This window comes from Pezoporus flaviventris, unplaced genomic scaffold, assembly GCF_033815535.1.
Source record: "Pezoporus flaviventris isolate CSIRO_AGI_PZ_B2104156 unplaced genomic scaffold, CSIRO_AGI_Pfla_v1 ptg000002l, whole genome shotgun sequence".
NCBI lineage: Eukaryota > Metazoa > Chordata > Aves > Psittaciformes > Psittacidae > Pezoporus > Pezoporus flaviventris.
The window spans coordinates 86,630,071-86,645,186 of NW_026892550.1; the positions used below are offsets into that span (position 1 = coordinate 86,630,071).

General features: G+C 46.3%; 1 protein-coding gene across 2 annotated transcripts in view; it reads right to left on the reverse strand.

The window, feature by feature from the left end:
- Window positions 1–6,820, reverse strand: part of CREB3L2 (cAMP responsive element binding protein 3 like 2) — a 74,395-nt gene extending 67,575 nt beyond the window's left edge. For both annotated transcript variants that reach the window (XM_061444899.1, XM_061444898.1), the window contains exon 1: window positions 6,513–6,820. In XM_061444899.1, coding sequence (XP_061300883.1) covers window positions 6,513–6,620 — 108 coding nt within the window. In that variant the 5' untranslated portion in view covers window positions 6,621–6,820. The remainder of the gene's footprint in view (window positions 1–6,512) is intronic.
- Between the last annotated feature and the right edge of the window lie 8,296 nt (window positions 6,821–15,116).

A 15,116-nucleotide genomic window follows, 5' to 3' on the forward strand; every position in this document is an offset into this window, starting at 1 on the left:
CAGCTTTTCTGGGCAACCTGTGCCAGTGTCTCACCACCCTCAGAGTGAAGAATTTCTTCCTGACTTCTGATCTAAATCTCCCCTCTGCCAGCTTAAAGTTATTGCCCCTTGTCCTGTCACTATATGCCCCAGTAAAAACCCCTCTCCCTCATGAGTCCAACATTTCCCTGTTCCTGCCGTAACAAAGCTGAGCACATCCACTTTAGCTTAGCACTGCAAAAAAGCCTGTTAAGGGCGGCTTACAAGCTCCCCAAAAGACCAGGGGCACCATCTTGTGTTACCACAACATGGTACTGCTGTGCACAATGGCTCCTGAAGCACTTTTACTCTGCAGTAGTTACTTCCCTCCCATATCCGTCGGGCAGCTCTGACATAAAGAGGCTTTACCAGGTGGTGGTATAGGTGACAGCCACAAGAAGCTGAGACAAACTAAGAAACAGCCAGTGGTACATCAGTCAAAGGCCTCTTTGCTTTATTTTTTATATTTATTTTTACTGCTTTATTTCACAGCTGGCACAAAGATGATCTGACCTCACAGTGTACAAGCAGAAGTGCGAAGGCAGACGGGCAGAGGAGGTCATAAAGCTGCAATTTAACTGCTATGGTTGAAGTCAGAGTGCATCAGAGAGCAAAAGGAACACAAAAAGATCAAATCAAACTGCACATCCCCATCTGGGGTCTGCAGCTAGTCAGATCAGCCTCTTTCACAGACACAGGCGATCCTAAAAAGCGAGACTGCTTTAATAAAACACCAGTCACACACACACACCACCCCAGGATGGGAAACTTACTTAACCCCCAGCTCTGAAAGATCCCAAAGAAGGGACTCTTCACAGTGCAAACAAAGACTTGCAAAGAGCACAAGTTTCCCCCGGGCTCCGTAGATAAGTTCAACAACTCCAGACACAGGAAAACCCTGTCTGGTAAGGCAGTGAATGAATTCTTTTACCACAGCTATCGCATATAACCTGCTCCACGCTTAACGACTGGCTTTCCGAAGTAAGGAAACATTTACAGAGGACAGTGCACATCAGTCACATCCGTCAGGAGAAAAAAACAGTGGGTTTGTACATTAAAAGCAGGTTTATTCTTATCTACCACTCTTCAAAGTCAGTACCAGGACAGACTAAGTTTTTTTCCAAGCTCTCAGCTTCGCTGCAGATCAAGCACTTCACTATAAAGTTACAGCCAGTCCAAATGAAACCAGCCAGCAACTCAATACCCTCATTTTTCTAATTTTAACTGTCAGAAAATAGGAGGGTAAAGTTTCAAAGTATCCCACTTGCGTTTATCTCAGCTTTTAGAGGAACTGTAGATCATTCAGGCCCATTTATGAGTACCTGACATGTCCCTTGGAAAGCAGGAATAGTTTTCTTAAATTTGGGAAGAAAATGAGAGAAGTGGGAGGTGGCTTTCAGTGCAAAGCACTGAACACAACCAGTTCTGCTGTTCAGCACTTGTGATCCTCTTTAGCTTTTTTAATATGGAAAGTAATTCTCAAAATTTAACACTACTGCTTTGTGCAAACTTTGCACATAACTAGTAAAAATTAAAATAAAAATAATAATAAAAAAATCACACTTTTACATTTCCACTCTTTACTGGAAGATTTTGTCAAAAATCCTTGGAAGTACTGACTTTATAAATACTTCACCTAAAGTGAGCTGTCTGGTCCTCCATATGCAGGTGTATAGAGAAGAAAGAATGTGAGATTTCAGCTTTCTTGTTTAAAGGGCAGCAGGCCAAACCCCACTTTCAAATAAATGAAGTATCTTCCACCCCCAAAATAAATCAATAAATGGATCAAGCTGTACTGACCCAAGATTTTAGACAGCTACATGCAGCTCCACAACCATGTATGCTGTGGTAACCACAACGTTTAATTAAATACACTCAGACTGCAAAAATCAAGCACCGCCACCCATTTAAATTAACTATTGCCAGTGCTGTACTCTGAAAAATAGAGGCAATCCCTGGCAGCTTGTTCAGAAGCAACACTTCTGCAGAAGTCATCAGAACACAAAGTAATAGCGACCATGAGTTTTGTGGCAGAGGAAATGAGTCACAGCAAGCTCCCAGTGAGGTTCAGAGGCTTCTAATGGGTGATTTTTATCCAAGGAAGTAAGGCCAGCTCAATGTTTCCACAGCTCCTCTTAAGACGACAATCACAAGCTATCACAAGCCATCACTCAACACTAACCTTCAGAGGTGGATCACTCTGGTTTTGCTCTTGCAGGGAGACAGTAATTTGATTGCTAAAGCCTGGAATATCTCCTCTGCTCATGCCAGCCTATGCTGCACCTATATTCCAGAGCTGAGCTGCCCACAGCATCACCAGTGACATGGCAACAGGCTTGCTCAGCTCAAACATCACTCGGATAATGGCATCAGCAATGTGATATTTGAGGCATTTCAACTTTTTCCATATGAGCTTCAAGTTTAATAGTCAGGCTCCTTAAAGAAAAAGCAATTTGGGATACTCAGCATTTGAAATATCTTCCAGTTAACCACTCAGACATGACATGTGGGAAGTTAGTCCTAAATATATTAGCCAGCTGTTGCCCTACGTACCTGTAGGGCAGGTGTAGTTCTATAACTGCTATGCCAAGATCACAGCTACACTGACATTCAGCTGCATTCTGCTATCATCTGGAAGCAACAGCCAGCAGCTAATGTGTTAAAATAATCATGAAAATGGGGGGGAGAACCTGCCTCCTCAATATTAAATAAGGAGGTTTTAAATGTCAGAAGCTCATAAGAACCATCTGCTTGTCAGCTCCCATCCAGCAACAGGACAGGTAGTTGGCATTTCACAGTGTGTTTGTCAGACATCCATCTGCATCAGATCTGGCATTTGTCACTGAAGATGCTGTCCCAGCTGGACTGCATACAACCGCCAATCACCTCCAACAGAGGCCCACGACCACAAGCAGAGCTCTCCCACTTCATGCCCGCCTGTGTGTAACGGGAAATAACAGCAGCAGCAAGGTGGTGAAGAGTTTGTAACCTGGCCACACTTTTGCTCCCTTTGGGTAGTGGCAGGCTTTGTGCTTCCTTTCTGCTTGACTGCCAGGAAAAAGAAGCAGCATATAATAACAATAACAGTACCTTGCACAATGCCAGTGTATGGTATTACCGACACCCAATCATAACAACCTACAGGGCATATGAAGATGATATATGCAGACAGATCACATATGCCATGAACACACCTATAGGAAACCATTCACCCTTTTCTTAGATGGGAAGCTAAGCCGTTCTGGAAAAATTACAGCTATAAAGCTATCTGGCATCCAGGTGATTACTATGAACGATGAAGATGTTAATGAGCCACCTCAAGTACTGCTGCCTGCCAACACCAGAGCTGAGCTCCTTGAGGTCCTGCTTTCTCCCATCACAGGTGACAACATCGCCAAGAGCATCAGCAGAGAGGGAACCACTCCTCACACTGCTTTGAGTGCTGGTGAAATCATCAGCCGCTACAGAGAAATGTAAATCCCCGGGAGGCTGGATTTCACCCCTGGTAATTAAGATACAATTTAAAATATGGCTGGAACGATTTAAAACAGAGGTCAAGTTTTTAAGTGTATGCATACTTTCACACTCATCTACTAGCTTCAAGTCAACCTGACCCAGGAACAGCCTTTATGGTCATAAAAAGGTTAAAGCGTAACTTAAGATACACAAAAAGCAGCTGGCTGACAGAGTTCTCACTGTCAACTGCCTGCGCACAGAGTGCAACTGACAAAGGACACTCATCCTTCTTCCTCCTTGTGAGCTCTCCCCTTAGTTGTCATCTTCTCCCTCTTTCCCCTTGGCAGCCCAACTCGTACTCCCAAGGCTTCATGACCATACCAGGCACCTTTCCTAAACCCAACCTGAAGTTTCCTTGCACATCCAGCTATGGGACACCTAAGAAGTGGGCAAAGAACAGAAGATGACATAGGGCACATGTTCCTCAGCCCTGAAGATGACAGCACAGTGGTGAGCACCCGAGGGGACCTTCCTGTGTTCTATCTGTACATCATCTCAGTCTTTTCAGAAACATCCTGCAATAAGTTTACAAGCACAGCAGAAGCAGCCGGGTCAAACCAGTCCTCACAGATGGAAAGTATAAGCCAGGAGAAGAACAGATGTTTTATCCAGAGGGTTTGTTTGTTTTGGTTTTTGAAAATGATTCCATGAAGTTTTGGACAGAGGTAAACAGAGAACTTGTGTTTCATGATACCAAGCACCGTATTTTCCTCCACACTGCAGGATGCAGGAACATGTACTTTTCCCCCCCCCCCAGAGAATGTTCGTAGAATGGTTTAGGTTGGAAAGGACCTTAACGATCATCTAGTTCCAACACCCCTGCCATGTGCAGGATCACGTCCCACTTGACAAGGTTCCAGAAAACTTCTCTTTTTTCCCCTCTAAAGACCCTAATACCTCACTACAACTGCTTTATCCACAGTATTTAGCTGCTTTTATTTTTTTTACTGATACCTTCTTTCAGAATTGCAAAAACAACCAAAAAAAGATAAATTTGTTTCAAACTTATTATTTTGTCTTCCAAGGCCCTAAAGCCTTTTTATTTGACTTCAAGTGCCTAAAGAAGTTTTAAACCCCCCAAAAAACAAACAAACAACACCACCACACAAATAAATCAAGGGCAGTCTGTCACTCCCAACAAAGGGGCTCATAGCCCAAGTTTCTGCAGATCCTCCTATGCACTGCCTCTGGCAAAACACACATCATCACAGCATTTGAAGTTTAAAATGTCCAATAAAATGTGAAAATAGTAGAGGGAAAAGCACTGCATTTCCATCCACCCAACAGCCAGGATGGCTTTTTTGTCAGGCTACACTTAAGCCCAAGTCCCAGGCTCCTTGAAATAGTACAGAAAACACACATATCCATGTCACTGCAGCCACAAGATCTAGCCCAAGCGCAAGATCCCCTTCAGGGCACTAATTAAAAAAATATGAGAACACTAAATAAGAAAAGAGAGTGGCAACTCCATTCTCATCGCAGGGATCCAAAGCAGGAGGAAGTATTCCAGCACAACTGTAAAATCTCTGAAGAGCCTCTCCTTTCATTCACAGCTTTCCCCTTGTTAAAGTCTCCGTCATGGTAAAGAAAAAAACAAACACAAGAAACAAGCTGTTTGAAAGAAGAGTTTTCCATTGTTAAATGCTCCTGTTTGCTTTTTAAAGAAACCCAACAAGACAACCCACCATCATGCATGATTGCTTTTCCACAGATCTACCAGAAGATACACATTGCGCAAGTATCCCAAGCACTTTCAAAGACAAGGAAGCCAAACAATATTTATAAACGGTCACATGTGCAGCAGGCTTGCTTCCTGCTGAAACGAGGCTTGGAGCTTGTGCCGGACACGATCCCGGATCAGCGAGGCCACTGCGCACCGCACACAAGATTTTCCTTGGTTGCCTTTCAAGACTTAACACTGACATCTCCACACAGCGCCAGCAATGGTGCCTCACCGCACATCACTCTCTGGAATCACCCCTCCTCCCACGAGAACAGCTGGGTCAGTCCCTCTCTGTAGGGTGATATTTACACATCGCTCTCTTAGGTACAAGGAAGAAACGCAGAGCCTGATCTAGCACCTTTCCCAAGGCACCCTGCCACATGCTAGTCACCACCACCATGTTACACTGGGTCTTCATTCGAGTACCAGTTTGACAATTGCGCCAAGCTGGACTGCCCCCTGCTCTGCACAAGCGGCGGACTAGAGGAGCCTTCTATGCACGCTGTCCCAAAGCGGTCCAGCTCACTTCCACTTAGGATTTGTGGCTGCACATCTGTATAATGTATCTCTGTGCTTCCAAAAAGCCTCCGGACTCACAACGAAACAACAGAGCGGAGATAACAGGACGCATTTGCATGGGATTATCCCAACTATGCGGACTGCAGCCAAAACAAACAAACAAAAATAATCACCAAAACTTCTGTTACTTCCTTCCTGCGCTGGGGACACCAGACAGCGGGACGGTGCCGGGACAGTCTCGCTTTGGAGGAGAAGACTCCCGAGGGGATCCCAGGAGAAGCCGGCGGTGCCGCAAGGGAAGTGGGGCCCAGGCTAGAATTAAGGGCTACCGGCCCCAGCGAGGCGGCGAGGCCCGGGCAGGGGGCAAGGAGCGAAAGGCTGGAGACCCCGACCGGAGCCACCAGCGCTGCGCACGGAGGGAGGGACCTGTGACACCGGCACAGACAGAGCGAGCCACGGCCCCAGCGCCTACCCGGCAATACCTCGCTCCCCCGGGGGACACCGGGCCCAGAGGCACGCGGAGAGGCTGCGGGCGAGCACCTCCTGGCCTCCGCACCGCGACTCCCGCTCCCACTGGGACACCCCACCCGCCTCAGGGGAGGCCGAGGGCGGCCAGCACGACCCTCGCCACGGCGCCCAGAAAAGCAGGGGGCGTCTCGGCCGCCCCATCCCGCCCTCCCCGCGGCTCCTGGGGGCGCTGCCCGGCCGGAGACGCCTCCCGCCCGCCGCTCCTCACCGTGTGGCACAGCAGGGTGTCGGGGTCGGCGGGCTCGCACAGCTCGCTCAGCTTGCGGTCCCAGTGCAGCAGCTGCGGCTGCTCCCCGCCGCTCTCGCACACCTCCATGGCGGCCGCCAGCAACGGGACACCCCCGCCTGCCGATCCACCACCACCTCCCCTCACACACACACACACCGCCTGACCCTTGCACGCCCACCCGCGGCGGACCGGCTCACACCGAGCCACCCACTCCCATGGGCGGCAGAGCCGCGCTCACACCGCGCCGCGTCCCCGCTGGGAGTGTGCGGACACGGGGCGGGCGGGGGGGTCACCCCGCCAGCTGCGCGCCGCGCCCCCACCGCCCCGCGCCAACGCCACGCCCACGCCTGACCACGCCCCCGCCGCCGAGGCCGCCAATCGAGGGCAAGGAGCGCGGCTGACCGCGCCCCAATCGGCGCTCGGCCCCCGCACAGCTCCAGCTGTGGAATGTGGGCGGGAGCTCCCCAGGCGCGTCACGGCAGCGGGAGGGAGACCCGCGTGGCCCCCCTGCCAATGGGGCGCCAGGGGCACCGGGAGCGGCAGGCGCGCCAGCCAATGAGACAGCGACAAGACTGCTGCTGCCGCGCTCCGCACCGCCCACCCGCCTCTGGTGGTGTGAGGGCCAGGGGGGTCGGGCAGGGCTCGGCTCCGCCTGGGAGTTGTGGTCTCTGCTCAGGCATCCGTCAGCTCCCCCCTGCCGGTCAGGGCAGAGGCAGAGGTGTCCTGCCCACGGGAGGGAGCGGAGGCTTCACTATGAGTGAGCGAGGCCAGCCGGGGCCTGTCCACGGCCTCAGGAGAGCGTTCAGGCTAAGCGGCCGGGGCAACCACAGGCAGCTCCTCAGTCCCTTCAGCACCAGCAGTGCCGCTGCCAGGCTCCAGTGGACTTCAGCAGGGTTACTTGGTCTTCTGGCTTTGTTAAAAAGGAGGCAGGAAAAGCAGGTAATGCTCGAGATTTGTTATGGCTGAATGTAGTTTTCCTGTTTATTTGAGAGATGTCAGAACATATCTCGTAAAAAAAACCAGAAGTTTTACAATGAATTATAGAATCAATCAGGTTGGAAAAGACATTCAAGATCAAGTCTAACCGTTACCCCGGGACTGCCAAGGCCACCACTGAACCATGGCACTGAGGACCTCACCTACATGGTTTGTGAACACTTCATGTACAGTGACTCCACCGCTGCCCTGAGCAGCCTGTTCCAATGCCTGATCATCCTCTTGGTGAAGAAATTCATCCTAATACCCAATCTAAACCTCCCCTGGCATGGCTTGAGACCTCCTCTCTCCATCCTCCTTTCAGGCAATCGTAGAGAGCAGTAAGGTCCCCCTGAGCCTTCTCCAGGCTAAACAATCCCAGTTCCCTCAGCTACTCCTCATACGACTTGTGATCTAGGCCCTCCACCTTCAAAGTCTCAGCTTTGAACTCCACATCAGTGTTGTGTGCAGCCTTGGTGTTCACAGCAATGGGTACTCCGTCACTGTCAGACAGCATTCCCAGCCTGCTGATGAACCAGCAGTGAAAACAATCCCAGTCAATGGGAAAATTCTGATATTTTAGGACTTGCTTTCATGCCAAGCAGAGACAACACTGCTATTTCATTGCTCTTTAAAAATGAAAGATGTCAAATCTTAATGATTCAAGAAACCAGGCATTTCTTCAGTGCTTCATTTCAGCTCCTGGAGCTCTGTCGAGGCATTTCAGTGTGGGTCAGTTCAACGCTAACTCACATTTCCATGCTGCGGTGTGCATGAACCATATGTGGATTTCCTGGTACATCCTGTCTCTTCTAGACCTCTCATTTAGCCTTCATCTCTTGCAGCACATCACTTTCATTCACTCACAGAGCATTTGTGCAGCCTGAGTGATACAGCCCTTGCTAAGGAGAGCCTAGACTAGCTCTCTGAGGAAAACCAAGTCATAAGGACTTCGTGGCACCCAGCAGCCACAACAGCTACCAAAAAACAATGGTGATTTTGTCAGGGTTGCCCCTTTAAGATTTCTTAAACCTTTTTTGTTTGATTAAAACAAAATAATTGAAAAAGAGTTACAAAATCTATATTATTTGATGAAGGATATGAAGGGAAAATCCTTAACTGCCCCTACCAAAGATCTCCTGCAAAAATAAGTTGTTTTAAATCATTGTGAAACAGGTCAGCCCAGTATATATGCCCTCCACAGCACAGAAAACATCTAAAGCCAAACTACTAGTGCCGGAATTGCTTCCTACCACTGTGGCAAGCCCAACTGGAGGTACAGAATTCTTGTGTCCTGGCACTGCCAGGCACTGTTTTCAAAGCAATTACATTGTGCCAGTCCCAAGGTGCAGATTGTGAAAATTGGAAAGGTCAGTTCCTTACCCAGAAACCATTGTGTTTTCACTACATGTGTTCTTACTTTCAAAGCTTTCATGGCCTTGTGATAACCTGCTTAACAAAAGGCTCTCCATCAGATAGTTGGCTGATATTAGATCTTTCTAAAATTACTGTTGTGACTAGGGGATTTTTTGTGCTGGGGCACTAAATTAATGTTTTGCCTGTATGAGAAGCATAAAGGGAGAGCCATGTTTGCCTTGTAAGCCAACAAAGTAAAAGCAACCTTAAAAGAAGGTGGGTGACTGCAGCTTCATTTGCCAAACATTTCATTTGCTGAGGATGAGGGTCTCCTAAGGACTGGTATTTGACCAAGAATACTGGGCTGTGCTTTCTCGTCCTAACACATTTCTCAGGAAGCAATCCTTATGTAGGAAACAAGTTGCACAGTGCATACTTCTGTTGTTCTCCCTTGGATGAAATACTCATGGGAAATTAGGCACCCTGGGTGCAGCTTTACCCAGTGGTCTCCATTCTTCGCTTCCCCAGAGGCTGTCTTGTGACACTGGTACTGAGGCACAGCTGCTGCTGTGGTCCACAGTGCTGCTGAGTATTTGTAAGTATCTTGGAAGATTCACTGGCTCTGAAAGATTTTGATACACAGACTCTCCGTTTTTGGACCTTATCACAGATAAAAAACATAATACTGGTAGCCAGACATTGGTAACTGGGCATCCTGCCCAGTTCCTGCCATACTATTAAAATCAGTATTCAAGGCTACATCTCATTTTTGAGCTTCAACTCTTCTAAAACCTGAGACTTTGTGAGGAAAGATGACCAATTTGCCCCGTCTGGTGGCAACTAACAGCATATGGACCACACTGATGATTTTGTGCTGCAGCACTTGTTCTTCCAGGGAAAAGAAACCTGTATTAGCAAATTTCTGCTAAAAATTAGCAGCACATACAGGGCAGCAAGAAATACAAAACTGGAAGAAATTAATCCTTTCCAAAGAATATTAATTATTCAGTGTCCTGATACAACACATGGGATAGCAGTCTAATGTGTCATTCATTGCTACTCAAACTGGTGCTACACCAGAAATGAGGCACTGTGGAAAGCACCACGAAACCAGCAAGGACATTACACAAACCCAGCTATCCTCCTAGCTTTTCCCCATATTGCTTGGAGGATTTTAAACTGTAGATTTCAATAGTTAGTAGCATGCTGCTAATGAAGGCTGGTTTTCTATTTCATAACTTTCAGAGCTGCTTCAGTAGTATTTTTAAGTTCCAACTCATCTAATTCTGAGCATTTGGATTGCTCCTTTTGTGTAAGACCATTTCCTCACCACAGATTTATGAACTGGGTTTGAATTCACTCTCCAGCACAGGGAAGCAGTGCAAAAATTGACAACAATCTACACAAAGATAAAAAGGTGGGGGCTTATTGTTTGTAGAGATAGGGCTGAGGGGAGAGGAGATTAGATATTAGGAAAAAATTCTTCACTATGAGGGTGTTGAGACACTGGCACAGGTTGCCCAGAGAACCTGTGGCTGCCCCATCCCTTGCAGTATTCAAGGCCAGGTTGGATGGGGCTTGGAGCAACCTGGTCTAGTGAAAGGTGTCCCTGCCCCTGGCAGGGGGTTGGAACTGGATGATCTTTAAGGTGTTTTCCAACCCAAAACATTCTACAATTCTGTGACTCAAGGACAGCAGAGCTGAGCTCAATTTTATTTTCCTGAGTATTGTTGCCTTTCTGCAAGGAACAGTAATAAGCCCACACAGAAAAAACATACAGAAAACCCACACAGAAAACCGAACTAGCTAAGAAAGAGGAGGCTTTTAAGGCAGAGGTTCAAACAAACACCACTTACTTTAAATATCAAAGAAAAAAAGCTAACAATAATACAAGCCTGTAAATCACAGAAAGCCTGGCAAATGAAAGGTGCTCTTTTTTCCTTGCAGATCCAGGTTACAGAAGCAACTCCTGTGACCGCATCATTACTCAGTTCTAGATCAGGTCAGTTGCATAAAGGCTCATTAAATATTTACAAGTGACATTTTTTTGACTTGTGATAACCAGGATCAAGATAACCATCCATCTTCTACAAATATTCTGTTCAAATAAGTTTGAGAAGTCAACCAGCGAGAAAAGAACAAACAGCAACAGAGCCAAGAGGATAACAATTGCTAGGTTTTTGACTAGCTAAAATGAAAAATCTTAACCTTGAAAGCCACAGAAAAAAGCCATTGTTAGAGGTTTCTTCAACAAAGTCGGCACCTCTTAAAGGTACAGGGCACAAATTTAGGACTAAGAACACAAGGAGTGACCAAGCGACTAACTTCTAATCCCAGTAGTTGTGGAGATTGTTCCAAAATGGCAATGCACTGATTTTTTTGTCTTGGACATAAAGCAACAAGCAGCAGAAACAAATGTCACATACACCAGCATGCATTTCCCACAAAAGGACGTCTCTGTAAAAAATCCTGTAAAAGTTGATTTCTTTGTGTCATGTGTAAACACATTACTTGCACTACCCAGTACCTGGTAATGCATTAACAAAGCCAGTTCCTTGAGTAAATGAGATTTAAATCATGCTGCTGTGTGGAGAAGCTCACTATTGCCAAGATAAAACAGCCACCAAATCTCAGTGCATACATACAGACACACTCAACTATTTGGCAAAAAGGCTTCTACCACAGAAATTTCAGAGTTAAAAATAGAAGGTGTGCTTGAGAATAGTTTTCTTCCCACAATGCTGGCATTATATTCCTTTTCTGACATGAATACTTGTGAAAGAAGTAGGATCACCAGTTCTGGAGACAGCCAACTGCTAAAAAACACATAATTGGTACACTGACAGGAATGCAGGTTCTGTTTACCAGAATATTCCTAGTTCTTGTACCCAGGGACTTCTCAAAGCACTAATTCAGCTTCCTTGCCTTTGCAATTCGCAGCCTCTCTGCAGGGGCTCTTACATGCTCCCACAGCCACTGCTGGTCTTCACAGCAGAGCTGGGACAGGGGTCAAGTGACTATCCGTCACGCAGGGCACCATACAGTTACCAGGATGCAAGTCTCTTGGCCTGGTTAGAACCCAAGCCAGGTACCTGCTGGTAAAAACCTCTAGCAATTCTTTACCAGTCCAAGCCATCAGTCATTCTTAATTCATCCTGTTACTCTGTCCAAAGAAATGATGAGCCATTAAACAGAAGCAAAGGAAGATGCTTCAGCCAAAGAAATCAAGCTTTGCTTCACTTCCCTCTTATTATTCCTGTTTTACGTGGGGTTGGGGGAAAATATGTGCCCAAACATAAGTCACACATCAATTAAAGTTGAAAATGTTCACTGTGTAACACAGGCATGATGTCCATGTCTTCCTCCAACCGACACACGGGAGAAGAGGGTTTCCTATGCCTTACACCAGACTGATGAAAATAACTGAGTGGCATTGAGCTGCATTGCAGGCCAGAATAGCTCTGTCTCAGGGCCGTTAAGAAATGCTCTGTCATTTTAAAAATAAATCATCTCTATTTTTTGTTTCTTCTAATTTATCCACATAAATACATGAAGTAAATTCCTTGTTAAGATCAAACACTTCTAAATGTCCTGGCTGATGCAAGCAATCGGGGTTTGCTGAATCCAGTTTACACAAGAGGTTAACAGGGACAAGCAAAAGCTGAATGCCGTTTACCAAAGGACCCTATGGAAGAATACTCATTGCCTGGTTATAAACAAGGTATCACTGTATTTAACTCAGTAGATCCCACTTCCATTTTTTAATATTTCCTCATGGAACAAGTATTTGGCCATAAGGAAACCCCCAACAGAAATGCTACACTGATTTTCTCATAACCAACAGTACTGAGTTATAGATTAACTTTGCCCCACAGCAGCAAAGCAGACGTAAGAGGCGTACACACAAAATACCTTTGCCACTGGTTATTTTTGCTGTAACTGTGGCTACTGCTAATGCAAAATCATTTGTGAAAATCTACCCTACTGCAAAATTGTGATGAATGCTCAAGATACTGTACTGCTTATCAAACAGTGCGCTCTCAAAGTAGGTATGTGAGCCTTTGTAGCAGGTCAACCTTAAATAGAACAACTGGAAAAGCAAGAAAAGTTGCAGTTCTTGAGCAGATGTTTTTCTTTGTTGGCACTTAATACTATACCTTGTGCTAGCTCAGCTGTCTCCATCCCAAGCCAGGGGCAGAGATAAGAACCAGCTGCTCAGTCCTGAGAGAAGTTCTGGCAGTTGTAGCCCCACCACTTGCAGCAGTGAGGAGAGTCATCAGCCATTTCCTGAGCTCCACAGCAGACACAGTTACAAGCTGTATCCAGCTCCACCACCACAGCGGAATGCAAAAAAGGAAGTAACCACTGAACAAACAAAGGCTTTGCAGATTTCACTTGAGGCCTCTTACATATGAGGAAAGATGAAGACAAGCCCCATCATTCAGCAAACAGGAAAAAATTGTGAGGATCAAACACAAATGGTGTTGGAATCTGTGCTGGGAGAGTTAGTCTAACATAGTAGCTCCTATAGGGCAGTGTTTCAGATTTGTGCTGGAAGCAGCATTGATAATGCAGAGATGCTTTAGTCACTGCTAAGCAGTGCTTACAGAGTCAAGGCTTTTTGTGCCTCTCAACCCACCCCACTAGTCAGCAAGCTGGGGGTGCAGAAGAAGTTGGGGGGGGGGGCACAGCTGGGACAGCTGACCACAGGGACATCCCAGATACGGCATCATGCTCAGCACGTAAAGCTGGGGGTGGAAGGAAGTGAGGGGGATGTTTGGTGTTATGGCATTTGTCATCCCAAGAAACCATTACACAATGTAGCCCTGCTTTCCTGGGGATGGCTGAACACCTGCCTGCTGATGGGAAGTGGTGAATTAATTTGTTGTTTTGCTTTGCTGTGTGCATGGCTTTTGCTTTACCTGTTAAACTGCCTTTATCTCCACCCACGAGTTTTCTCACTCTTACCTTTCCAATTTTCTCCCCCATCCTGTTGAGGGGGGGAGCAAATGAGCGGGCGTGGGGGGTTTGGTTGCCAGCCTGAGTTAAACCACAACAGGATCACTACTAAAGAAGTGCACCGTCACAACTTCTCCCAGCAGTACAGTAGGCTCAGACTGAACAAGAAGTACTTAAGGGAATTAAAGTTGGGACTTCCTATTCAAAAAGATACCAGTTTCCTGTGGATAACAACCCATTTAAGTAGCTAAGCTTTTTCAGTACATCTAACACCTCAGTGTGCCAGTGACATGGGCTAGGATACCAGTGAAAGCATTAACTTCAACCAGAAATAAATGCTGAACTGAAAGAAGTTAAGTTTTTGGTTGTACTGACAATGATCAGAGAGAAGGAGAAACAAGATCTTTATTCCGTATGGGGAAAAGCTGCAAAAACTAGGAAGAAGCATGCCCTGTACTGAGCTCAGAGAGAGATGAGATACAAAATCCCACCAGCTTTGAAGGCAGAAAATTGTCACCTCTAATGTTTTTCTTTCCTTGTTCGCATCCTGCTGTATTACAGTGAGAATTTCACTGCTTCTCCATGTAATAGAATGCAGTGCCTTTTAGTTCTGCAATTTTTTGCTAACAATACTACTAACTCTCAGTCTGACAATGAAATTAAGTTAAAGCAAAATAAATGCCGCCCCTACACTAACTGAGAATCCTGGACCAGGAATGTTGTTCACAGAGTTTCAGGCATCTCAAAAAGTACAGCCACAGCAGTCATTCCTCCAGCTCCTCCTGATGGCAAACGATGGGCATAGCACCCTAACAAGACCTAAGCACATACGCGGTTTGGTGGATGACAGCACCTGATTTGGTCAAACACTGTGATCAGTGGAGGCACAGACACAAATCCACACAGGTCCTTCTCTTGGTCTACAACAGAGAAACTTCCAAGCTCAGCACCAGTTGAAGCCAACAGCTCTGCTTTAAACTTACTGTCTAATTGATTTCATTAAGCAAAAATGGCAAATGACGCCTACAGAACAGAAATGATGTTAAGAGCAAGACGTGGCCTGGCAGTCAGGCTCCACAAGACCCAACAGAGATTGTTAAGGCAGCCAAGGATACATAAAGTTTGAAACTGGCTGAAGATGCAAAGAGTGACTTCTATTTACATATTCACCAGCTCAGGAATTAATACAGCTGCCCAGGCTACCTTTTCTCTTCAGAACACAAAAAAGATATCTAGATGATGAACAGAGAAAGCAGACAGGAAAACAAAAACAAAATACACACAGATACCCTA